The sequence below is a fragment of the Trichoderma evansii genome (genome assembly GCF_050947405.1).
Source record: "Trichoderma evansii strain SZMC 28006 chromosome Unknown GGI43scaffold_1, whole genome shotgun sequence".
Classification (NCBI taxonomy): Eukaryota; Fungi; Ascomycota; class Sordariomycetes; order Hypocreales; family Hypocreaceae; genus Trichoderma; species Trichoderma evansii.
This window is the reverse complement of record NW_028145205.1, coordinates 701,485-726,539: the sequence shown is the minus strand read 5'-3', so window position 1 is coordinate 726,539 and position 25,055 is coordinate 701,485. Positions and strand designations below refer to the sequence as shown.

Here is a 25,055-nt window from a genome sequence, read left to right as displayed (position 1 = left end):
ATTTCACAACCTCTAAATACTGTTTCTCTACCAGTTACTCACCGCATCCTTACTTCTTAAATAATTTTTTGCCATGCTATTAAATATCTACTCTCATTAACCGTTCGAATGGTGTACGAATGCTCTCTAGATAGCAAACAGCAAGTTCAAAGCGAGATACCGAGATAAGTAGCAGGCATGACGACCAGCGTTTACAATATAATCCGTATCCTATTTTACCAATAGGCCTTCAAAGGCTAATAGGCCGATAAAAGTTGTTTCTTTTGTTCATTCAACGTACCGAAATTGATTTGCTAGCAGATAATTTGCCTTGACTCCACGAGATTACGCATGCATGCAAAATACCCTGATATATGCCGATACAGTACAATTTTACCAATGATCAAATCATGTCAAACACCGTCGCTGGGATCTTCTAAATACTCTAGAAAGTCGAAGCGAGTACGTACCGGCTGCCTGACGTGTAGAGATCGACATCTCAAATGCGACGAATCAGTACCGTCCTGCCAAAATTGCCAAAAGGGGAGACGAAAATGTTTACGCGGAATCAGACTCAATTTTACAAATATTACGATTCACGATTCGTCTAATTTTATTCCAGTTGCTTTCCAGAACAGTATGGAATTAATCTATAGACATGAGGATATGAAACTGATATACTCTCAGATATAGTTACGATCAGAGATGAGTCTCGCCAAATCGCTTCCGAGTATCAAGATGGGTTAGTGGGATACGCAGACGTAGACGCTGAGAGAGGCCAATTTATAGGACGCAGCCCGATGGTTCGAACGCAAACCCCCATTTCTGACCAAGGATCATCCTCTAGCTCTATCCTCCAGGGACATGTCTGGCACATTTATATATCACCTGAGAGCTCAAACAAAACGAGGAGTATATACAGCGATAGCTTGATACTACAAGCCACGGAGTGGCGCAAAGGAGCTACAGTCGAATCAGGACCAATGAGCCTATCTGAAGTGGAAGATCGCTCAAATATTAGTGTGAGCATTGAAGACGACAGTGCTACCCTTGGAGATGCTACGGGCTCTACCTCTTTCGAACGAGAGTTCCTCGACTCACCTGAGCACGTTCAGTATATGCGAGTCTATGTAGATGAAATTGCGGTCTGGATGGATTCGTTCAATAAGGGAAAGCACTTTGGCGAGTGTCTTCCATATCGAGCGCTGGATTCTCCTCTGCTGCTCTATTCTCTCTTGGCTTGTGGAGTTAGACGCTTATCACATCGCCAACCAGATTTAGGCCACAGCGCTACAGCATATTATAGCACGGCAAATATGCAGCTATTTCGCTATCACGAGAATCCAGAGCGTAACATAGAAGAATGCTCAATTGCAGCAACGATTTTAAAACTCTACAACATCATGTTTAGGGAAAAGCCGGAGACTGGCGGCCACAGTCTTACTGTGCTCAACTCCATCATTAGCGAAAGCCAGTGGACTGCAGAGGGCGACAGCGTCGGACCAGCATGTTTCTGGTTAAATGCCTACTTGGATGTTTTGTGGAACCTAGAAACAGGCTACCATTTGCATTTTGGCTTCTGGAATATGGAATTGTGCTTTCCCAGTGATGGAGGCGAAGTTATGTCCCAAGGAGATGAGGAGCTTTGGGCACAGAAAATGCTGTTCATACTGGCCAAGGTTGCAAGCTACAGGCTACACGTGCTGTCATTTTCAGAGATGGATCCAAGGGAAAACAGGACTCTGGAAAATTATATACCGGAATGGAAATATCTAAAGCAGCTCTGCGTTCAGTGGAGCGACGCATGTCCGAGGAACCTGCGCCCTTTGGGATACACGCAACCCATTCAAGTAGAAAACGATTCTGTTTTCCCAAAAGCATGGTAAGTCTGAAACAGGATTCTCTCTTTTCTTCTTGAGATGAGGATCTAGGAACTGATTGTGTTATTCTTTGACCAGGGCACCCAAACAGGTGGCAATATTCTGTCGTCTCTTGTATCACACTGCACAATGCATGCTTACCCAAACACATCCCATGGAACAAACAATGGTATCGGATGAAATAAGCTGGCTTCAACTACACCATGCCCGCGAAGTATGCGGGATTGTAGCGCATACGGACGACAAATATCTTGGGCCGGTTTATATACAAGCACTCTTGCTGGCTTCGGTAATCTTAACGGATCACAAAGAACAAATAGAAGTCTTGGAGATTTTACAGAGAATAGAGACTCAAATTGGATATTCGCGGCCAGGTGCCGACGAGCATCTTAAAGCGACTTGGGGCTGGGGCACTACAGGACCAGCCATGCCGCTGAGGTACGACCAAGGGGATGAGCAAGTTGCTCGGATAGGCCCATCTCCTACACAAACGTCGGATATCTCAGCAGTTGTTTCGCCTCAGCAGCGATCTCCGTCAGTAAACACTCCGTATACTCCGATGTTGGTACCGCGAACAGATGGTTTGCCACAGCAGCCGGGTCTTTCATTTGCCCAATATGAGCAACTTCACCAATATGGCTTTGGCACTTGGTGAGATAGCAACACGTTCGCTCAGCCGTTCTATCCTCCTAGTCGCTGAGATTCTAAATGGTATTCACACCTGATGGTTATATCTATAGATAAATGGCGCTCTTTAAGAAGATTATGATAATGACCTCTTGACATGTCATGATGATGAGCCGCCTTGTGAGAAATTCATGCTATATCCTCCCGTCTTTTCATCCTTGACCATTTGGAAATTGTTGGTACTCAGACCAAAAGGCTTAAGGAGACTGTCTCCAAGGCCACGCAGTTTCCCCCACATCTCTGACATTTCAGCTTCCTGGGCGGCCTTTGTTCGCGGCGGCAGGGTCTTGAGCTGTGACCGAACGGTACGCTGGTCAGCGGGCGTCAGGCCAGGCATTTGAGAGAGAGCACGATAGTCCTCTTCAGCGCCAGCGAGGTTGGACCAGCCACCGGCCTCAGAACGGGCGCGCGCACGTCGAAGTAGGGCTTTTGTGCGGATACGAAGAATGTCGGCTTTGCGGTTCTCTAGTGCTACCTGCTCGGGTGTGGGTTCAGGAGGAGCCATAGGCGCAGCTCGCTCTGCTCCGGAGCTGATAATCTCTTCTTCGACATCATCATCCTCATCTTTGTCTTCATTCGTCTTTTTATCTTCATTATCTGACTTGGTATCCTTGGATTTCTTGGATTCCTCTTTTGGCACAAGTTGCTCCTCAATTTCAACTTTTGCTAAGCTGTCAATGGCATCTGTTGCGGCTTTTATAGCTTCTGTCCATTGTTCGACTTGCAAATGGCACGCAGAAATGTTGCTCTGTATCACTGCACGTTCATAGTGAAGGTAGTTGGGGCATGAAGCAATGGCGTCGTCGTATCTGGAGAGGGCGTTGTGGTAATCTTTAGAGACGAAGAGAGAGTTGGCATCGGCCTTGAGGGTGGAAGATTCCTTGAGGAGGGCCTAGGATGAGAAGCTTTGAATGAGTATTTTGAAAATTGTAAAACTTTAAGAGAATTCAATATTGAAATGAGTGCCGATCATGTAAGTGAGTGGCAGTCTATATAGCGAGATTGACTGATGCGAGACGGTCATAAGATTGAATAGGACAGATAAAGAACTGACTGATGAGACATAGCCCATATTGACAGTAAAAGAGGGTAGGTGCAGTAATATATAATAAAAGTAAAAGCGAGACCTGCTACCAGGATTCTGAATAGCGCTAGTTAATACTTACTGCTTCTTCCTCCGGAGGGAATCTCACAACTTCCGGTTCCTCATTAGACTTCTCATCTTGAGGTGCTTCTTTTGTGTTTTCCGGAGTTTTTTCTTTATCACTCATGTTTGAGTTGCGTATCGCTACGTATCAAGCAACAGCTATTAGCGAGCAGAGTGAAATGTAATAGGGGGGTATCAATGATGAAGAAGCATCATCACTGAGCTACGAAGCTTGCATGGCGGAAATGTGGCATGTGAGGCGATTATGTCAGCGCAGCGGAAACTAGTGGGGAAGTCTCTATGCACAGCTCCATAGCAACTTATGCCAGTAAGCATTGGTGTGTTCGAAAAATGATAAGGTGGCATTCTGGCGGTCAAAGATACGGCAGATAGAAAGTTATTGTCTATAGCAAGCAATTTTCAACCCTTTCAGCCTTTGAACCAATTCATCGGAAGCTGCCGATGTACGGGACCTCACTTGCGAGTCACTCGCCGAACCCCAGCGCAAATCGCCCCGCCCCCACTTCGGCGCGTTTTCGATACTTAAAACTCGAATGGATAGTCTCCGATAGGAATCAGGAGAATCTCACAATCCTTCAGCTTCATTTAGCAAGACTAGCCTTCTTCTCATTTCTTCCCTTGTCCATTCGGCTACTAGCACCTTATCTTCAACCTTATCGAAACAATAGAATCCTTCTCTATACCCTTCCCTGAAAATGGCCCCCCGAACTGAGTATGTCCTCTTCATCATGAATCTTCAACATGAAGACTTGAACTAAAGCCATTGCCAGCTTCCCTCCCGTGAGAGCCTGTCTCTTTGACATGGACGGCCTCCTTCTTGACACCGAGGATATCTACACACTCTGCGTCAACCTCATCCTAGACAAGTACTCTCGTCCTTCCATGCCATGGTCCATCAAGGCCCAGCTCCAGGGCCGTCCTGGTCCCGACGCCAACAAGATCCTCCTGGACTGGGCCCAACTGCCCATCTCAGACCAAGAGTATGCCGTTGAATGTGCGGCCCTCCACCAGAAGATGTTTCCTGGCACCAAGCCTCTGCCCGGTGTCCCTGAGCTGTTGACCAGCCTATCTCGGACAGCGGAGCCTGGCGTCGACTCTCCTACCGTGCACATTGCTCTCGCCACGAGCTCTCACATGGGCAATTTCAAGCTCAAGACGAGCCATCTCGCCGATACGTTCTCCGTATTTCCCCCTCATCGACAAGTCGTAGGTGACGATTCCCGACTCAAGCCTGGCCGTGGAAAGCCGCTCCCAGATATCTTCCTCCTCGCCCTGCAGACCATCAACGATTCGCTGCCCGAGGGAGAAGCGCCCATTAAGCCCGAAGAGTGTCTTGTTTTTGAAGACTCAGTCCCTGGCGTTGAGGCTGGTCGCCGCGCTGGCATGCGTGTGGTTTGGTGCCCTCACCCTATGCTCAAGAAGGAGTACGCCGGCCGTGAGGAAGAAGTCCTAGCTGGACGAACTGCCGCGGCCGGAGAGGTTGACTTGCACCAGGTTGGTGAATTGGGCGATGGCTGGGCCGAGTACCTTGTTTCTCTGGAGAACTTTCCGTATGAAAAGTACGGCATGGTTATCCCGCCTGTTCAGGCATAGATGGTGAGTTGGACCATAACTTTAACGACTTTGATAACAACTAACATGATCTTGAGATTGATTTTTTTCTTGTTAAAAGTACAAAATGATAAACGACTGATTTATGGTTGGAATGAAGATACAACTGCTCTTTTCGAATCGCTTTTATTACAAGCGTATGTATATTGGAAGGACCAGTAAAAATTTGAGACGAAAGAGAAACTATAAAGCTAGATTTTAGAATGCTCGTCTTGCTAGATTGAGAATATAGAAGATTATTTTTTTTATCATGAGCTCTTAATAATTGTGCAGCTCTGGTAATACAAAACCGTAGGGCAGTATGAATAAGACGTATTATGAAGCCTCTGGCTGCCATGAACAAGAGAAATCATGAAGCATATTACAATTAGTTTAGAAGATGCGATGAGCGGTCTGCATGAGACGCTGGCTGAGACATTTTTATACGTCATGACTGTGACGTAATGTGATATCGTACTCGCATTCACTTGCTCTTTCATCTTTTCTGCGCGAGCCCTTCTCAATCTCATTATAACTCTTTCTTACGACAGCTTGTATCACGAAAACCAGCAAATTGACACTAAACTCACCAGATAAAGAAGAGAAAAGAAGAGGACAATGGCTGCTCCCTTCTCTCTCACGCAAACCGTCCTCGCTTCCGACCCTCTCGCCTATCAATTAGCCACGCAATCCTCTTTCCTTACTCGTGCTTCCGAAGGCCGCGTCTCCAAACACCACCTAGGACAATGGCTTTCTAATGATCGACTTTATATCCATGGATATATCCGTGGCGTGGGCCGTCTACTGAGCTTTCTACAACTCCCTGAGACGGCTGAAGATAAGGGAAATGTCTCCGAGAGTACCAAACTACTTCACTGGATGATTGATGCACTGGTAAACATTCGCCGAGAGGAAGAGTTCTTTGTCCGCACCGCAGCAGAGTACGGCATAAGCCTGGATCTCAGCCACAAGCTGGAAGGTCTCTGCCGTTTCGAGGCTCTCTTCGACAACACGTCTCCTGGCGGTGGCGACAGGGCCATTCTACCCTGGCTCGAGTCAGCGATAGTATTCTGGGCGACGGAGAAATGCTACCTCGACGCTTGGTCCGGCGCATCAACCCGGCTTTCCGCTCCGTCAGATGCCGATGAGGATGGTGGGGCTCTGAGGCGGGAATTCATACCGAACTGGAGTTCCGTGGAGTTTGCGCGGTTTGTCGACCAGCTGGGCGAAATTATCGATTCTGCGGTGCAGCACGAGATCAAAGTTAAGCAGAATCAAGGCGAGGAGGATATCAAAGGAGAGTTGCTGAATAGAGCATTGGTAAAGTGGCGCGAGGTATTGGCCGCGGAGAAGGCGTTTTGGCCTGCAATGGAATAGTAATAGCAAACATGGGCCCATGGCCAGCCTGTCAGTGCAGTATTACATGTTGCTAGCGCTCAGTTTGGATAAAGATGTACAACTCTACGCAAGGATATAGGGCATCAATGTAAAAAGAAAAAATGAGTCAAGGGAGAGAATGGTAGCCAAGAGGTCTTGGCTGTGATGCTAAATCATACCGCCACAGTATGAGCCAAGGAAAGTATCCAGAGCCAAGCCACTCTACCTACGCGGAGAAGATTGGCATCATCAGACAAATACAGTATTCAATAATTCTGATATTCCAATAGTATACCATACCTCGTAATCTATGCCTAACAAGGAATCTCCAGGCTGAGAAGTAAACGATAGCGAGCGGCTATTCCACGGCGCCTCGAAAGAAGTTGCCTGTTCCACCAGATCGAGACAAAACGTGCGGAGGAGCCGCAGCCCACATAGACGCTGACTGGGTTTGGACTATGGAGCAGAGTATGCAATACCTACTACTTCGTACAACTGAATAGGATAACGAAGGACAAGTTAACCAGCCACCCTTTCTAGAATGTACCTAAACAATCTAAACAATACCCAGAGAAGCAAATCGAAAGCCTGGAATCAGCCTTGGCGTCCTCCCCGACGTGTCGGCTGATTTGGCCCGCGTGGCTGGTTAACGTAGCCGCACGCACAGACAGCCGATCTGGCCCCTCCCTTGGCTGGAGGCTGAGCGAAGGCTGGAATCTTGGCCACCACCGCTGTTTCGGCTTTCGAGCGAGGGCGCCCCCCGCTTTGCCCGTGTCTCTCGTTGAATCGCCATACCGAGGCTGGATGTGTTAGACAGCCATGGAGAAGTTGGCGTCTCTCGGACAGATGAGCCGAGATGTCATCGAAGCCATGATTGCTATTAATATGTTTTTGGCGTGCAAATTGCTTCGATGCGTGTTCTGGGGAGGCTCAGGGACTGCATTCAGCCCCTCCCTTGTAGGTAGTATCAATAATCCTCCTGCAGTGCCATCCCTCCAGCGCTTCCACGGCCAGCAGACCTCACCTAGCACGCAACCGCTGCCCAAAGCTAAAAGTTGAGCCTACCATAAGCTCCAGACTGTGCCGGAAATGCCGTAGCCTGGCCTGGGTGACCCTGTTACAGCCTCTCTTTGTTGGGGTGCATATCCCGTAGCGACATGTATGCGATGCTGCTGCTTGCGACAACCAAAAAAAAATCATATCGACCAGTATTACATTCTATCATCATGCTGAGCCCGAAATTGATGTCATCGCCGTCCTAGATTCCATTCGACAGCAAAGAGAATGAAAAAAAAGGGTTCGCCCCAAAAGGGGGAAGAGAACCGCAGTGACTGCGCCACGCTCAAGTGTACCTTACAGCTGACTCCAGTAGCACGGCCCAGCCACTGCTGATATGAAGCCGCTAGACATGCACAGAAGCGCTCTTCCCCCCCACCGACCTCTTAATATTTCTCGTGTAAGAAAAACGAATAAATAAGCTTGGCCGTAGCCTCTCGAAGTCTGATTATTCTACTTCTTTCATCCATCAAGTTTCTACTCGGTTCATCTTTTTCTGATCTCATCTGATCACCGCGTGACTCTAGTCTCGTTTTTGCAGCTACATATCCCTCTCGACCTAGCCTCTTTTTCGCTCGAATACCCCGCCATCATAATGTCTGCCAACGATTACTACAACAACGCCGGCAGCGGCAGCGGCTACCCGCCTCAGCAGCAGTACGGCCAGCAGCAGCAGTACAACCAGGGTTATCCCCAGCAGCAGCAGTACGGCCAGCAGGTAAATTTGAATCCAGTCTAATAATATTGACACATCCATCGGTTGACTAACACATTTTGGAAATAGCCTCAGTACGGCGGCCAGCAGCAGCAGTACAACCAGGGCTACCCCCCTCAGCAGCAGTATGGCCAGCAGCAGCAGTACGACCACAACCGCAGCGCCTCTCCTTATGACCAGCAGCCCCAATACGCACAGCACCAGCAGCAGCCTTATGGCCAGCAGCAGCAGTACGGTGGCCAGCCCGGCTACGAGCAGCAGCAGTACCCCGGCGGCGGTCCCCCCGGCGCTGAGGGCCCCGAGGGCGAGCGCGGTCTCGCTGCCACCTTGATCGGAGGTGGTGGTGCTGCTTTCGCCGCGCACAAGGCCGGTGGTGGCAAGCTTGCTGCCGTCGGAGCTGCCGCCGTCGGTGCCATCGGAGCCAATCTGATTGAGCACGCTTTCAAGAAGCACAAGGAGGAGAAGGAGATGCAGAACCTGGCCTATGGTGGCAACAACGATGGCCACCACCATCACCACCACCACGGTGGTAACCAGTACTAAAAAGGGTGATGCAAGAGAGGGATATTCACACATTATGACTTCGATATAAATATTACGAAACGCATGGTTATGGGGCTTTGATTTGGTTCTCTTTTTTTCTTCTAGAGAAGCATTATGATAAATGAGAGGCGTTAGATCTTTTGCTTATACCATAAAATATATATAATAAATTACATCATAACAAAGAGCATCTCGTGTGATCCTAGTAGATTTATTAAGCTTATAATCTATAATTAAGCTTAGTATTGCTGCATTTAGTTCTAAACTCGAGTCTATAAGATCCTCTTTTCACTAATGCGGGATCCGCTGCATAAATCTTGGATCCTCATGCGGGTGTGAATGATCCGCGGACTCGTTGGGCAAACTCTTCGATATCTTGCAAGAATAGCTTCGGTTGTTCCAACCTCGCGAAATGTCCGCCCTATTCATCTCAGTTAGTGATCTGGCATCTAAACACACGAGACGTTGAGAACTCACCACTTCGTGTGCTTCGAAGAAGACTAAATTCGGGTAAATCTGATGGGCCCAGGCCTTGGGAAGCAGAGCGAGGTCGCGCGGAAACATTGAATATCCAAGCGGCTTTTCCTTGGATATCGGGAGCGATTCTCCTTTGAGGATTGTTTGTATGACTTGTGCGTGGTATAGGCTGCGAGGGAATGTATCTGTGAACCAGTAAAGGCTGACCATGGCTAGGATGGTATCGAGAGATAGCGGCTCACGCTGGTCAGGCCACTCAAGGAGCTTCTCCCCAATCCTACTCTACTGTTAGTAAAACATATGTTGAATCTAGTTATTGGGATTATTTACCAAGCTAGCAAAGCGAGTGGATTGGAGGAAATAGCCAGCCCAGCAGTGGCAGGGCGGGTGCCATGCTCAAGCGCAAAGGCCAAACCAGTTTGAGCCCAGGTTTCGGTGCGCTTCATTTCCTGTGCCTCTTCGGCAGATAGACCGTCGGCAGGAGGTGGTGTTTCCCCCGTATTCAACGTCAGCATACTGACTGCATTCTGTTAGATATTCGTCTCCATCTTTTTTGTATCTTCGAAGAAAACTTACGGTGAAAAGCTTTACACTCCTGGTATTTGACTGACATGATTCTTGCTAGCATGCTGCCGAGATCGCCTCCCTGGGCGACATATCCATCGCTGAACCCAAGGTCCATCATCAGCTGGTGCATAATTCGTGCAGCTTGGTCCAGCGTCATCTCGACATTCTCGCTAGGACTACCAGAGAGTCCATAATTGGGCAGTGATGGTACAATGATGTGATATGGCAGAGTCTCGGGCGTGTACTTGTCGGAAAGAAGCTCCATCATGGGTAGAAGCTCAAAGAATGAACTTGGGAACCCATGTAGGAAGATAATTGGCATCGCGTCCTTCTTGGAAGAAAATAGTGCCAGAAAATGTATCTCGATTTTGCCAGACTCTGGATCATCAATATTCATCTTGAAGTTGGGGAACTTGTTGATGCGAGCCTCATGCTGGCGCCAGTCAAATGTTGTAAGCCAGGTTTCTTTGGCCTGGCTGAGCCACTCGCGGGACACTCCAAAGCGGCCATCACTTTGTTGGTTCCACCATGTTGCAGGCCCGATCTTGGACAATTTTAGAAGTTGGTGAAATTCAGATAATTCCTTTTCAGGGACATGCAGGGTGAAAGGCTCAGGTTTGCCTGGCGTGTTAGTGGGCGGTACGTTGAAGTGGTTTGCCATTATAAGATGATGTGTTTTCGGTACTAGACTGTGGATGTGGACTGTAATCAAAGAAGCGCATATAAATTAGAAATTTACGAGAGAACAAATTGGCCTTTTATAATTGTCTTGTCGCTGAAGGATCTCCGATGTCACGGACGAAGGTTTACCTCAGTTGTAATCCAACTCGCACAAGGAATGCAAAAAGTGGGGCCACCCAAGGTCACTGGCTTCAGCTCGTCCACCGAGATTCCGGTCGAAAGACAGGACTTCTCCCCTACGCGCAATCCGTGTTACATCTCGTGCGACGTATACTTTCTACATCAGAAACTCTTTTGCTGTGTTTCATTCTTCCGTAATCGGGATTATTTTAATAGCTATCGCTACGGGTTGAGCTTTCTCTCATGGATGCAGCGTCAACCAAGCGTTCTGAGCCGACTCATACGCCACCAGACCAAGAGCACGAAATCGATGGCGGTCCTCAGTCAAAGAGGAGAAAAGTTCGAAAGGGGACGAGAAGCTGCTGGGAGTGCCGGCGGCGGAAGATGAAATGCATCTTTGGCTCGCCCGAAGACACCATCTGCATCAGCTGTAAGCGACGCGGTGCCAAATGCGTCGACCAGCAGTTTCCCGAGCAGATCTCAACGCCCTTGGACCGGAGTCTTCAGATGGGAGACCGAGTTGTGAGAGTTGAAGCATTAGTCGAACAGTTGCTCAAAAAGATCCCCAACAATTCGGACTCTTTCTGCGGATGCGCGACGGCCCAAGAGAATGGGAAACCTACTAATAATGGCAGCTCTGTACTTGCAGAACCACGTAACAGTTCATATGAACCTGAATCTTTAAATGTACGTGCTCAACATTCATAACACGTCCAATGATACATGTTGACCTATTTCATTAGCATAATGAGACTCCTCAATATGAAATCCTCGACTGCGATAGTAGCGGTAGATCTCCGCAGCCAGTTTCTAGTAAGAAGCGCTCTATTGAACTGGGAAAACACCAGGCACTATCAAAAGCTCTGTATGAATCTTTGCCTACGCCGAAAGATATCGACATCATCTCCAATGCACGCGGCGACTTGTCAGCGCGCTTCTACCAGATGCTTACCGTTTCCTATAACGACCTCGAAAAAAGCGATCCTCAATCATTAGAGAGCCTGTTTGAGCCGCCAGGACCAAATGCTCACCCTGTTCTGATAGGCCTATACATGCTCAGGATTGCTACCTTCTTACAACACCTCCATCCTAATCTTCATCAAAACCTCAAAGGATTATCAGAACCGCCACGTCAGATTATGAACCGCCTGTTTAACACTGCCATTAGCCTCGTAAATGCAAACGAAAGCCTCATCAACAACATCGAAGGAATAGAGTGCGTGATGATGGAGAGTCTGTGGCATACAAACGGCGGAGATCTGCGCAAAGGCTTGGTTGCTATCCGGAGGGCCATGACGATTGCGCAACTAATGGGCTTTCACCGCTCCAGGAGCTCGGCGCAGTGCAAGCTGATGGACTCGGAAAGACAGGCCCAACCAAGATTTATATGGTTTCGCATTGTGTTTGCGGAACGACACATCTGTCTCATGCTGGGTCTGCCTCAAAGTTCCATCGATCAGAGCATGGCTTCCAAAGAGATGCTCGAAAGCGACACGCATATGGGACGCCTTGAGCGCATACACTGCGTTATTGCATCTCGTATCTTGCAGCGCAACCAGTCAGATCCAAGCCCGGACGACATTGGCTTGACGCAAGAATTGGACAAGGAGCTGCAAAAGGCTGCTGAAGATTTGCCTAAAAAATGGTGGCTTCACTCAAACCTAGCTACAGTATTGGACGACCCAGAAAGGCTCTTTTGGGATATGCGACGGCTGTTTCATCAACTATTTCATTATACCCTTCTCAACCAACTTCATCTTCCTTACATGCTTCGCTCCTCTCTGAATGGATTCGATAACCAATACTCAAGGGCTACCTGCATAAACACCTCTCGCGAGGTGCTCTCCCGCTTCATAACGTTCCGCAGCGCCGATCGAATAGCTTTTTGGTGCCGGACCATGGACTGGTTCTCCTTGATGGCAGCCATGACGCTACTAATAGCACATCTTGACGGGCATCGTCGAGGTTCCGAGTCTGCGAGATCCGAGAATTGGCTAACGCACCAGCGACCTGGTGACCGAGCGATGATAGAACAGGTGTATGAAAGCATGGAGGAAGTTAGCCAACGAAACGGAGACGCACTGGGAGCACGAAGCGTAGAACTGCTACGAAGACTACTGGTCATTGAGGCAGAGGCTGCTGGTGGCCATGCAGAAAATGCGAATAGGGCAAGCGTACAGGTCGCGGCGGCTGATGAGCCAGTCGATGAAGGGAGAAGCGGCGCTGTGTGTGTAAACATACCGTATTTTGGCACAATCCAGATTGCGCGTGGAGGCATCATCTCCAAAGAAATGCTTACAGATGTAGGTAATCAAAGCTGGATACAAATTCCAGAAGCTCACCATGCCGATGATATCGCTGGAACTTCAAAGACTTGGAGCAGCACGCTGGCCGATGCAGGATACAGCAGCAATGGCACATTAACAGAGACACTACCCGAGAGCTTCTTACAACAAGAGGAAGATGATTTTTTCACCCTTGGGATTGATGAATGGGCTTACCAAAGTGTTGACATGGCCTTTTTTGATAGCTTGATGAGAGGGGTTGGAGATGATCCTGCTGAGCTAGGGTAGCAGAATGGGTGTTGGCTCACGATAATACAACTGCCCGTTAAAGCCCAACATTTTAACTCTATAAGAAACAGTAAATTCTGTTCACATAATATGGCACATTTCATTATTCATTTACCACTTTGTGGTCTTTGTATTGATAGGCAAATATATATGGTATATATATAAAGCATAGTTTGTATCATTTCATAATTGTCATACAGTGTCTGATTCCACTGCCTCAAGGCGTCCTCAAAATCTCAAACCAATATCCAAAAGGTTCTCAGATCCTAGAAGCCCTCATTTCCCATTTCATTAACATAACAAGAAAAAGCAAGATATACTAGCGACATTATCCAAGTAAAGGGTATCCATTTTAAACCTCCTGCTTCTCTCCCGCAACAGAGTCCCGCTTGTCAAACTCCTCGTGCTCAGCCTTGGCCTTGTCGTCCCAGCCAGCAACAACAGCGGCGTCGTGGTCGTAAGCGACTTCGAAGCTCTTGCGGAGCTGTTCGGGGCCGAGGAAGGTCAGGACAATGACGTAGGCGTAGACGCAGCCCATGAAGATGCAGATGACTTTGCCGTAGTCGTAACGAGCAACACCAGCGGTGGTGGGTGGCAGAGGGAAGCGCTCGCCAATGCGGGCCTCGATGGTGGAAGATGCAGAAGAGACGAGGTTACCCAGCTGGTAGGCGGTACCGACGACAAAGGTTCTGAAAGCACCGGGGGACAGCTCCATCAAGTGGATGGGAATGACACCCCAAGCGCCCTGGACGCAGAATTGCTGGAAGAAAGCGGCGGCCATGATGGAGGTGTCGTGCACAAAAGTGTATGGGTAGAGGAGAGCACCGCCAACAATGCAGCAGCAGATGATGCTGAATCGACGACCGATAGACTGACTGAGGAAACCAACAACGGTTCCGCCAGTCATGGCGCCCAAGTTGGCAACAACCTGCGTAACAGTGACCTTGTTGGCGCTAAAGGCAAGCTGGTTGGTCAACATGGTCGGGTAGAGATCCTGGCTGCCGTGGCTCATGAAGTTGAAGCCGGCCATGAGCAGGACGAGGTAGGTCAGCAGCAGCCAGTGGCGCTTGATGGCGACCTTGCCCTCGGAGAGGAAGACGCTGCCGACAGACTTCTCGTCGCCTCTGCTGCGGCCGGCCTCGATGCGCATGCGCTCGCGCTCGCGGTAGGTCTGGGTTTCGGGCATCATGAGACGGAAGACGATGAAGATGACGGGGGGGCCGGCGCCGAACCAGTACAGCGGGCGCCATCCGTGGGAGGTGGTGTTGACGAGGCCGCGGGCAAAGGCGGCAGCGAGAAGGTATCCAAAGGCGTACTGTTGAAAAATCAGTTAGACAAAAAGTCGGCTACTTGGAGTTGAGAATAGCTTACACCCTGCTGGAGGATTCCGGAAATGATACCACGGGCCTCTGACGGGCAGTCTTCCAGAGCTGTGGCCGCTGCGTTTCCGTACAGACCGCCCATGGCAACGCCGAAGAGCGCGCGGCAGGCAAGGAACTGCTTGTAAGTTTGGCAGAATCCGGTTCCCTGTAATTTCAGCCATGGTTAGCCTTTTTTTTTTCATTTTATTCTCCTAGCCTCTGTAAATTGGCAAAATCAGTTCAATAGCTCCGGCAGTTGCTATACGCGGCTCAGATGCCGACATTATAGCGCTGCTTGGCCACTTGGCGGGGGTTTTTAGGGAGAGTTTGGCCAAGGCGGGTGGCACCGCCGTGGCTCTCTGAACCGAGCCTTGGCTGCATCTCTGCCAAGGGCCAAGAGCCAAGACGCTGCATCTCAAATGCACGAAATACGATCGGACGGGGAATTTCTTACCAATTCCAGAGCAATAAACAGAAGATTGTTGACGACAAACGGCCACTTGCGGCCGTAGCGATCGGCAGCCACACCAAAGGCAATAGAGCCGACGGATCGGAACATGAGCACCAGCGTGATGCCCCAGGTGATGTCAGTGTTGGTCTTGCCAAACTGCTTGGCCAGGTCCGACACGGTCAGCGACACGGTGAAGAAGTCAAAGGCGTCCCAGGTCCAGGCCCAGAAGGCAATGGCGAAAAAGGACCACTGCTGGCGGTTGAGCATGCGCAGCAGCTTCCACGGGTTCGGTACGTTGAGCATCGGCGGCTTCAGCGAGGACACGCGCGTGGCCAGGTAGCGGCCGGCGGTCATGCCCTCATAGTCCTCGGGGACCCAGTACTCTTCATTGTTCCCAACCATGGTGGGCGGTTTTGTTCGCTCTCTTCTTGCTTGACGACGATGGCTCTGTGAGACAAGTCAAGGTCGAGATGGAGGAGATGAGAGGGAAACAAAAAGGCCTTGGGGAAGAAAAGGGAGAGGGGAAGCGAGTAGATATAAGAAAAATCAAAATGCGGAGGAATGGTGGATGAGGAACAAGGCGGAGGAGGGGGTCGACTTAGACGCATGTGAGCCACGTTTGGGGAACCCCAGACCGATTAATGTATAAAAGTGGGATACTCCAGGATGAGGCTTACTGGGGAACCGCAAGCAGACACTCCACGCGACGACTAGCACCAGTCTAGGCTCTGGAACCTGGAAACTCTGTCTTTCTTTTTACTGCAGAGACACCAATACGAGCAGCTCGTACGTGGATTGGGCGTCTGGACACACAAGAGCCGTGCGCATTCGGACCCGGGGCAGCATGGGGCTGCTTTTGCCTCTTCGCCTCCATTCTCGTCCCGATGATACAAGCTTAATTTTTGTTTTATGGAATCAACATCATCACTAGCTGAGATGGTAGCTGCGGTAGTACCGTCAAGAGCTGGCTCTAGCTTATGCCAAGGGCCGCTTGTATCTCCCGAGTCAATACGGGCGCAAGCAAAAAAGCAGGTTGAAGCACGAAGGGAGGAAAAAACCACAGAGCATGGCTGATCCACCCGGGTTGGAACCAGGCCATGGATGGCGGCCAGTCACGCACGCTGCCTAACGGGGTGGGATCCATCCATCACCAAGTGATTTACATGGATGGCTCGAACCAGCGGAGCGACAATGCTCATGATGAGGTCTGTGTAGCACCTGGACCCCTGGTCCGAGCATCTTCCGCTACACTATTGCCATTAGCACTCGGGGACGGGTAAACCTTTATCACAATAGCTGTGTCTGCATCATCTTGAATAAATCTGGCTGGCTGTCAGGCTGTCAAAGTGGAACGACCACCAGAAAGGAACGGCGACGAGAAGATGGTGGGCTCCATTTTCGGAAAGGTTCGGCGGCCAGGCCGAAGGAGAAAAAAAAAACAACAGAGATCGAATCGGCCAATGGTGCAGCTCGTGTAGACGTTTCCTTGTTGTAAAAGATTTGGGCGTGATGACAGGGGGAATAAGAACGAGGCGTTTGCTGGCTTGAAGATTCGTGGCTTGTCTGATGGCTGGTGAGTTTTGGAGAAGCAAGCTAGAAAACCCACATGGCGAAAGCGGCAATGAAGGAAATAACGGCTATCATTGCATTGTTGTGAGGCTTGAGTCAAGACAGCTCTCTGAATTAGGTTCAAGACAGATTGGCCAGTAGCCTCGCCGTTATTTGACATCATCACAGCGCCGCCTTCTTCTCTATTCTTTGTGGCTGGCTTCGAAAACGTGTAACCACGACGTTTAATTGCCGAAGCCGGCGAACTACAGAGCGGGCTTCCAAACTCAATAGCCTAGCCGCAGCCCTCAGGAACGAATGCCTCTCCATATCCGTCGTAGACGTGACACTTGAGCCATTTACATCACACGCTTCAGCTCATCAGATAGTGGCAATGTAATGAGCACCCATGACATGGCCGTCCTTACTCGTACACGCATGCATAAGTGCGATACGCGCAGGTGGCCATCATGGCAACCTCAGATTCTGGGCTGCTGCTCATCTTGAAGAGCCAACCCACTTTTCTTCCCCGCCGATACAATTCAGAATCCAGCTCGTCTTCCGGACATGGGATCTGCAGAGCTAAACTGCGCTAAGCTGGTCCTAGAAGACACTGAGTGACGAACCTGGGCACGGCACCAAAAATGCCGGTCTTTGCACCATGACGCTCTTGGCAACGAGGCCGGTCTTGGTCTTGTTCTGCGTGAAAGAAGAACCCCCCGGGCCAATGAGCATGTCGAGGTTGTTTCCCCGCTTGCACTCCAGACATTACCGGGCAGGGTTTTTGGGTTTAGTGAATGCGAGGCAGGCCAAGTTTGGCGAGATGCTTTACGAGCAGGTGGTTGACAGGATAAGCGAAACTGCAAGTGTCGCGTAATAGTTGTCTGTATGCAGAGAAGAGAAGATGTATAGAAGCAATCGTCGGGAGAAGTTTGCAGAGAGTAGAAGTGACAGAGGAATGTTACAACCCCGGTTCACTAATCCGAAGTCGCAATCCCACTTATTCCGTCTACGCCTTACCATAGCCAGCAGCAGCACCGAAGCCTCTGTATTTTCTTCTTTCTCTACCTTAAATTTTTTATTTTTAAATTAAAAATCCAACAAGCGGTGTTACATAAGTAGCATGCGAATGCCGCCGCCTAATAGGCTGGCATCTTCGGCCAATTCGGCTATTTTCTTTTAAGCGCCCTGCGAAAATCGCATCTCGCCATCTCGCATGAAAGGATGAAATAGCCTGCCGCGCCCCAAAAGGAGCCTCTCCCTGGAAGAAGTACCGAAGAAGAAAATAAGCCGCGTATTTTTTGGTGGAAAAGAAGTTTTTTTTTTTGGAGAAGCAATAGAAGAAAGCCACATTTTCACCAATTCTTAACAAGTGCGACGCAAAATAGCTACTAGTTGGTTGACTAATGGACGGAGAGAGACCGAGAGTCTGGTGTCTCCAACCTCCAAAATACTAGCGGTTCTCGCTAAATCCCCAGATCCAAAAATTGCAGCTTCTCGCTAAATGCGATACCCATAGCCTAGACACTGAGCTCGGAGCTCAGAGCGATCAAAGCCTGCGGCGAGTTAAAAAAAAAAATGTTGCTTGCAGCATTTGGGGAAAAAGCACCGACGGATTATACGTAGTTGCACAGACTGAAACTATAGACTCAACAATAGGCGGACCCGTAGTAAAATTCTTAACAATGAAGGCTTTCAGCACAAGGCGAAATTCTAGATTCTTTTGGTAGCCTTGCTCATGAAGTTGATTGACCAACCGGCTTTGACCGTAACCCCAAAACAATCTTGCAGAAATAGGCAGAGAAATGCAACATTCACCACGCGAGGAGGCCACTAGTAACAGCACTGCATATTTACAGTAGTAGTTGCATCGACATCTAGGAGTTGGAGATGCCGATCCTACGGAGTAATACAACATGAGATGGTAACCACTCCGCTACACAAACTATCCTTCAGCTCCGTGACATTAATGCCGCGAGCGAGATCCAGTGTAACTTAACTTTTCGATAGTCTTTTTTCTATTCTCACCCTTCAACCAACAAACAAACAACAACAGCCTCAAACCTCCGATTTCCCCATTTTCCCCCAGACCATCGTCAATCTCAAAATCATCCCACACACCCCTCCCTTTCTCCTCCTCCGCAACAACCCTCAAAAATCCAATCTCAGATCCGACTTTTTATCGTATCCCATGTAACATCGTTGCAATATACGGAAACCATCTCCGCACGTCAAAACATGCATCCTTACCCCAAACTTGACCCTTACGCCAGCAGCTAGCACTCCGTAATTCTCCATTAGTCTAATACTCTATACCGCAGACTAATAATAAACACTCATACAGACGATAAAGAATCGCAAAACCGCCCTACGCCCTGCGCCCAATTCACGACTCAAAACAATGAAGCCCAGTTTTTCTCCAAAAAATGGTCATACATGCTAGAGTGAGAGCTCGGCCGTTTTCCGTAGTCCCCTAACCTTGCTCCTCCAATTTTTCTCCACCATACAAACTGCCGTCCCCCAGCTTTACTCCACACTCAATATTCCCCACAAAAACAAACCCCAAAATCTCATTCCCTCTGTACTCTGTAGATTTGCCCTCATTTCTCCAACATGCTAAGACACGAGGATAGACAGCTTCATGACGACGACTGCGGAGAAGGAAAAGGGGTAATCGGGACGATTCGGAGGCTATAGATCAGTTTCAGATGTATATCAAAGATAGAAAAAGATAATAGATAGTTACTTAATTTTCACATGTCATCAATTCGTTTCAATGCAGATGAATCTTGTGGCTGAAGTTGTGAGCGCTCAAACCTCCAGGTTCCCGAACCATTTCCGACACAATACGCGCCGCCCGTATCACATCTAGTCATGCCATGGCACCATTGAAAGGTTGATAGCTAAGCATATTATCTGGAGATGTTTCATTACTCGTACTGCAGAATCTCTACTCCAGTCCGACTCAAACTAAAGCTATCAAAGTTTTGATTTTACTTGAGTGGTCTTTAATCCTTATCACTACAAAGCCCTCAACGCCTCTTTGCCCCTCCTCCGTCCTTCCTCCGGGTATCGGAAAACCAGAAACCAAAAAGATAAAAGAAAAAAGAAAAAAAGAGTAATAAGCCTAACAGGTACAAGCTTCCCTCCACCCATATTAATATCAAGTCTGTAATAATTCAGTCTTCCCGTTTCACGTCATTAGTATGCATCTTAGCGATGCTGCAGTTTTGTATAGCCCTTCTTTGTCTTGCAAATCCCATCTTATGCGCTCTTGCTAAAGAAAGAAAGAATAAGAAAAAGTCCGTAAGCTTGGCCATCAAATCTATGTTATGTCGCTGCGTATCCGGAAAGAGTCATAAGCATCATGGCCCCGTCCGTAATTGCCATTTGTGATGCATCATCATGGATGGCTTCAAGTCAAACTCCACCACCCATAAAGGCCGCCAGATCATCAAGATCTAAAAGCTGGCGCTCAAACGCCTCACATAGCTCAGGCGCAGTCATGTCCTGGCTCGTAGCCTGGCCGTCTTGGACTGAAACCATGCCGTTGGTCATCATCTCAGGACTCGGTTGCTTGACATCGTGAACCTGCATATTCGCCTGCGGAGCACCGCCAGATGGTGGCGATGCGGTGCCCGAAGAGGAAATGTTGTTAGATCCCCCGTTAATGGTCGTAACGCCTGGTCGTCTAGGAAGGGAAACCGGAGGCTCGCTGTCTCCCCGAGCAGAGCCAGATACTGAGCGGGGCACAGAACCATGCTGCTGGCCAGGAATAGCCCCAGCGGCAGATTGCTGGTCATACTCCATAGCATCTTGGTTTGTATCGCCATTGGATGAAATTTCATCCTTGATGCCCGTCACCGGGGGAAGGTGAGGGTGAGAGCCGTGTCTCGACGCCATCATGTTGGCAGCGGCATCATTGTGGAGGACACGCTGCATGACAGTCAGGTGCCTAAGCCAGCTGTTCATCAGAGGCCAGTTCTCATTGCCATCGTGCATGAATCGCAAACCATCCTTGACAATGTGTGCTGCCGTCTCGACGGCGTTGGGAGGTGTCAGCCCCTTGAGGGAGAGGAAAGCAATAGTTGCACTAGCAGTGAATGCGGAGAAGAGCATGAAGATGGGCAAGCAAATTGCATGGTCCTTCTCTGCGCCGGCCTCGACTGCTGCAAGGAGAGCCAAGGTGCCATGGCACGAGCTAAAGAGGCGGTCCACGATCTCGTGGCAGCGAGGAGTGTGGCGATATGTCTCTAGATTAAACGAGGGGGATGTAGTATCCTCCAAAAGGCGCCGACGGTGGACAAAGATGATGGCGCAGTGAATGAGGCAGTGAAGCATGGCAAAAGTGTAGCCAGATCCCATCGTCATATGAAGGTTGATTTGGCCTGGCTTATCAACGAACTGCATGGGGAGGCTGCCTCGAAGTCTTTCAATCCTAACGATGAGGTCTGTGCAATCCTCTTCGCGGAAGCTCGTAACACCAAGCATACCAACAACGTCCCGCCAAATAGTAGCGGCCATGACAATGTGGCCAAATTCGCCAATCTCGCCAGTAGGCAGATGGCGGTTGGGTGACTCGTGAGCACCATTGAGAAAGCTGAGCTGCTGCGGCAGAGTCTTGACGTAGACGGCATTGCCAAATGCAAAGTTGATGTCCGAGCAGGGCAGGGCCACGTCAGTGGTGTCTTGGATGGTCAGGGCGGGATACCGGCCGGGCGTAGAGGTGAGAATACAGTCGAGGATGTAAGTCAGCCACAGCGTGCGGCGGAAAGACTCGTCACGCAGGAACTGGTCGGCGGTATCAGATGTGTGATGGCTATTCAAGATCCGATACATCTGCAACAGCCGGGTGGCTTGGCCGAGGTAGACGTAGGCGCGAACGGCATTTCTGCTGCCCCATTCGTGAATGATGACCAGGCAGAGAGCCTGGATGTCGGCGAGGTTGGGCTGGTCCAAGTTGGCGTTGATCAAGGACATGGCCTTGCCTGCAAAGGTATCCGCAGCAGCGGTAGGATTGCCGCCATACCGACGGATAAGTGTCGGAGAGCTCCTGCAGAGGCATCAATCAGCAATCAAATCGCTTGGCGAAGGATACAGATGGAAATCCAATTAGAGAACACAATTTCCAATATCCAATCCCATTGCGCGTTCCTCGAGACCAAGCCACTCAAGACAAGGCTGTCTGGCCTTGCGCACGGACTCCGATCGGGGCCAATAATCAACCAGAGCTCGGCGAAAGCGGCTGAAACATGTAGCCTCGGTGATTAAGGCGGCATACCAGACCAAGCCATGCCAGCACCAAAAAAAGGAAAAAAAAAAGAGAAACTCACCGAGCAGCACAAGTCAACAGGCCATAGACGAGACTGGATTCGAGCGAAGCATTTTTCAGCTGTTGCATAAACGTCGGCTTGTGAAAGGCCACGCAGGCCGGGAATGTCTTTGAGACGACGCGCTCGCACTCGGCGACGAGTTCCGGTGTAAGCCTGGCAGTGGGTTTTAGTTAGCAAACTGCGCTCGGGTTCCGGCGGCTTCAGCGACCACGCTGCGGCAACTGCAGCAGGGGCGCATAGGGCGGCGGCAAAATTAAAAAAAAGAAAGACAAGGGCAAAAAGCAGAGGGAAAAAAATCGGGCCGCCTGGCATCCGAACGGAAATGGGCAAGTGGGGGAATGGATGGGAAACGTGCAGATGGCAGCAGCATAGCTCGGCGCAGTGCAGCAGCGCGTGCACGAGCTAAAAGGGCGGCCGGGCCATTCGGGGGACGAGATCGGGGGAAGGGTGGTAGCTGTACCGAGGAAAGAGGAGGGAGGTAGCGCCTCTGTGGCCAAAAGGGATATAGAGGTTCAGAGGGATGCTCCCGAGACCTGCATGGCTGCAGACACATGTAGCAGTCAGACAAGCAAGGCAATAAAGAAAATGAATGCAAAAAGCCCAGATCAACGATTCTGTTGAGGATGGCGGCGGCAAACAGGCACAATGGCCCAGCAAAAAACGAGGGAGGGGGTGGGCGCGAGTAAGGAAAAAGCACTCACTTTTCGGAGGTGGCCTGTACGTGTCTGGCTCCGCCTGAGCCCACAACGGGCTGTCTGGCGTCAGAGGCACCGGGCCCGGACGCCGGCAAAGCGTCGCGCGCTGGGCGATGCGCTGCGGTATGGCGAGCTGGGCTCTGGCCGTGGTGATGGGCCATGCTCTCCGAAGGCAGATAGCATTCGTGCATGCCTTTTGCGCAGTTCTTGCAGGGCGCGCGCCCGTTCTCGTACACGCACTTGGTCTTGCCCTTGCGGCAGCGCACACAGGCGCCGCCGGCTCTAAGGGCAGTGGATCGCACCACGCCGGAGGACATTGTGGGCGAGGCGACGAGTGTGGCAGGGAATTGGAGAGATGATAAAGGAAAAAAAAGAGGGGGGAGAAAATGGGAGAAATGCGCGTGGTTTTTCGCAGACGCTCGTTATTCTGCTGCAGTCGGCGGCGGGTTTGCGTCGTGATGGTGACGGGGAGGAGCGAAAATGACCGGAGGTCGCGACACCGTAGGCCCGGGACGAGGGCGGTGCACGCGCAATCGACTCGAGCAGTCTCGCAGTGGCTTCTGGCGAGAGCAGACAAACAAGCTGAGCGGCGGCAGCAGCAGCAGATGCAGAGGCCGGCGGTGACGGAGGCTGATCGCGGGTTGGAGCGAAGGGGTTTGCAAGAGGAAGAGGTGAGTCTGGCGACGGGTGAAGGAGGAAGAGATGGAACAGGAGACGGGCGCGAGCGTCTTTGGGGGATGAAAGGCGGGGGGTGTCGCCAGAGCGCAAAGTGTGTGTCCCGGCCACAGCGTGGGAAGCCCCACGGGCGGATCGGCTTGAGGCCTGGTCCGGCCCCACCCACAGGGAGCTGGACAGCCGAGTTTTTCAGTGCCTTCAGTGGACGCGTCCAGAAGTAGACAACTGGACCTGCGAGTAGTGCGAGCGCCGACCGATGGCAGTTGAGCCTCTTCTCTTAGTTCGCTACATATAACTACCTAGAGAGACAAATATAAAAAAAAAAACAAAAAAAAAAAGAGCTGGCTTTCGTGAAAGTTTATGCTCAACAGAGGGTCTCGAGGCACAAGAGCAAATGGTCGCTGATAGTACTATTAATACGGTGCTGAACAGCTCGCCCCGGAATGTGGCCTCCCGTCGCTCTCCTTTCACCACGACCTGATTCCTCACGGCGTTGGCCCCACAAACATGACCTGCGCTCTTTTCTTGGAGGTGTGGGAAAAGGCAACTGCCTGCTGCTGCTGTCACCTGTACGAAGTACTGTACGAGCACCAGCACCGTCGAAGCGCCTGGGAATTAGCAGTAATTCCACCTAGGCATGCACCCCATCCCACTATGACGCAGCCTTGGCCAGGGCCGACCAGATCGGGGTTTTACCTGCCGTGGAGGCGGTCTCCCGATACAGCCAGTGTACTTGGCTCTACTCCAAACTAGTGCTGCTCAAGTCAGGCATCTCCGTATTCCGGGGCGATAGTCGTCAGCGCCGGCTGGTGGCAAGCAACGCGGCTCGTTGGCCTTGTAACTGACTGGTATCTCGCTTGTAGCTATAAATCACTTGGCTACACGACGCCGCATACCGCCGCACGCTGGCTCCTGAATCGTCTACTTGCGATACCCGTGTTGCTCAGCGAGCTGTGAGCTCCTGTGCCTCGGGATACATGGCCAAAGGCTGGAGCCGGTGGTAGATAAACGCCAAACCTTCCCGCCAATACAGGTGCCAAACAGCAGCCAGTTGGACTTTCCCCAAAGTCAATCAATGAGCGAAATGGCTGCGGCATCCGCTCGCGTCCGGCGGCATGCGCCGCATCAGAGCCTGCGAGTGAGAGGCGAGGCTTTCGCCCCCCTTTCCCACCCATCTCACGGCCATCCAGAGCACTTCATTTCACAAGCGCCGGCTGCCTTCCCCTCTCCAAAACCAGGCCAAGGCGGGAGCCCACTTGGGATCCGGGGCACAGCCTATCACGAAAGGCTGCTGCTGAGGAAGCGGCCAATCCCTTTTTTTCTCACAGCTGGATGATGGGCTGACTGACGCGGCGCGTGGCGCCCAAGGTAGTACTCCGTGCAGCCGCGCCGGAACCGAGAAAGCTCCATCGTCCGACTTACCCCAAGCGAAGTGGTCGACAGAGCGGCTGTCTGCTGAAATTGCAACACTAGATCTGGTGATTTTGCGACATTACACGTTCGATTATGTACGCACGCGGTCTCAGTGCCACGGCAATAGCAGTAGCATCTTTGTGCAAACACTCTCAAGAGGCATTCT

The 25,055-nt window shown here is 50.4% G+C and overlaps 9 protein-coding genes across 9 annotated transcripts; 5 read left to right on the top strand and 4 right to left on the bottom strand.

The window, feature by feature from the left end:
• Positions 1 to 378: 378 nt before the first annotated feature.
• Positions 379 to 2,514, top strand: GGI43DRAFT_419726 (Zn(II)2Cys6 transcription factor; the record flags this gene model as incomplete). The annotated part of the gene is made up of 3 exons (XM_083207727.1): positions 379 to 616; positions 667 to 1,861; positions 1,938 to 2,514. The coding sequence occupies 3 exons, from the start codon at positions 379 to 381 to the stop codon at positions 2,512 to 2,514; spliced, it is 2,010 nt and encodes a 669-aa protein (XP_083065862.1).
• On the bottom strand, positions 2,450 to 3,910 carry GGI43DRAFT_6269 (uncharacterized protein). Its single transcript, XM_083210090.1, has 2 exons — positions 3,713 to 3,910; positions 2,450 to 3,426 (listed from the first exon to the last, which is right to left on the bottom strand). Exons 1-2 carry the CDS (start codon positions 3,815 to 3,817, stop codon positions 2,647 to 2,649), a joined length of 885 nt encoding a protein of 294 aa, XP_083065861.1. The 5' UTR covers positions 3,818 to 3,910; the 3' UTR covers positions 2,450 to 2,646.
• Positions 3,911 to 4,409: 499 nt separating this feature from the next.
• GGI43DRAFT_378260 (haloacid dehalogenase superfamily protein) lies at positions 4,410 to 5,307 on the top strand (the record flags this gene model as incomplete). Its single annotated transcript, XM_083202671.1, has 2 exons — positions 4,410 to 4,426; positions 4,485 to 5,307. 2 exons carry the CDS (start codon positions 4,410 to 4,412, stop codon positions 5,305 to 5,307), a joined length of 840 nt encoding a protein of 279 aa, XP_083065860.1.
• Positions 5,308 to 5,641: 334 nt separating this feature from the next.
• On the top strand, positions 5,642 to 7,091 carry GGI43DRAFT_6277 (uncharacterized protein). The gene has a single exon (XM_083210092.1). It carries the CDS (start codon positions 5,923 to 5,925, stop codon positions 6,679 to 6,681), a length of 759 nt encoding a protein of 252 aa, XP_083065859.1. The 5' UTR covers positions 5,642 to 5,922; the 3' UTR covers positions 6,682 to 7,091.
• A 1,430-nt stretch (positions 7,092 to 8,521) lies between these two features.
• Positions 8,522 to 9,173, top strand: GGI43DRAFT_389785 (uncharacterized protein; the record flags this gene model as incomplete). The annotated part of the gene is made up of 1 exon (XM_083204242.1): positions 8,522 to 9,173. A coding segment is annotated over one exon (474 nt), but the record flags the coding sequence as incomplete, so codon positions are not given.
• On the bottom strand, positions 9,097 to 10,817 carry GGI43DRAFT_389776 (Alpha/Beta hydrolase protein). Its single transcript, XM_083204241.1, has 4 exons — positions 10,049 to 10,817; positions 9,803 to 9,992; positions 9,473 to 9,749; positions 9,097 to 9,416 (listed from the first exon to the last, which is right to left on the bottom strand). The coding sequence occupies exons 1-4, from the start codon at positions 10,698 to 10,700 to the stop codon at positions 9,321 to 9,323; spliced, it is 1,215 nt and encodes a 404-aa protein (XP_083065857.1). The 5' UTR covers positions 10,701 to 10,817; the 3' UTR covers positions 9,097 to 9,320.
• A 6-nt stretch (positions 10,818 to 10,823) lies between these two features.
• GGI43DRAFT_5711 (uncharacterized protein) lies at positions 10,824 to 13,589 on the top strand. The gene is made up of 2 exons (XM_083210037.1): positions 10,824 to 11,527; positions 11,584 to 13,589. The coding sequence occupies exons 1-2, from the start codon at positions 11,084 to 11,086 to the stop codon at positions 13,411 to 13,413; spliced, it is 2,274 nt and encodes a 757-aa protein (XP_083065856.1). The 5' UTR covers positions 10,824 to 11,083; the 3' UTR covers positions 13,414 to 13,589.
• Positions 13,511 to 16,229, bottom strand: GGI43DRAFT_389771 (major facilitator superfamily domain-containing protein). Its single transcript, XM_083204240.1, has 3 exons — positions 15,229 to 16,229; positions 14,785 to 14,940; positions 13,511 to 14,728 (listed from the first exon to the last, which is right to left on the bottom strand). Exons 1-3 carry the CDS (start codon positions 15,625 to 15,627, stop codon positions 13,766 to 13,768), a joined length of 1,518 nt encoding a protein of 505 aa, XP_083065855.1. The 5' UTR covers positions 15,628 to 16,229; the 3' UTR covers positions 13,511 to 13,765.
• Positions 16,230 to 19,669: 3,440 nt separating this feature from the next.
• Positions 19,670 to 23,487, bottom strand: GGI43DRAFT_389768 (Zn(II)2Cys6 transcription factor). Its single transcript, XM_083204239.1, has 3 exons — positions 22,808 to 23,487; positions 22,107 to 22,259; positions 19,670 to 21,826 (listed from the first exon to the last, which is right to left on the bottom strand). Exons 1-3 carry the CDS (start codon positions 23,116 to 23,118, stop codon positions 20,194 to 20,196), a joined length of 2,097 nt encoding a protein of 698 aa, XP_083065854.1. The 5' UTR covers positions 23,119 to 23,487; the 3' UTR covers positions 19,670 to 20,193.
• Between the last annotated feature and the right edge of the window lie 1,568 nt (positions 23,488 to 25,055).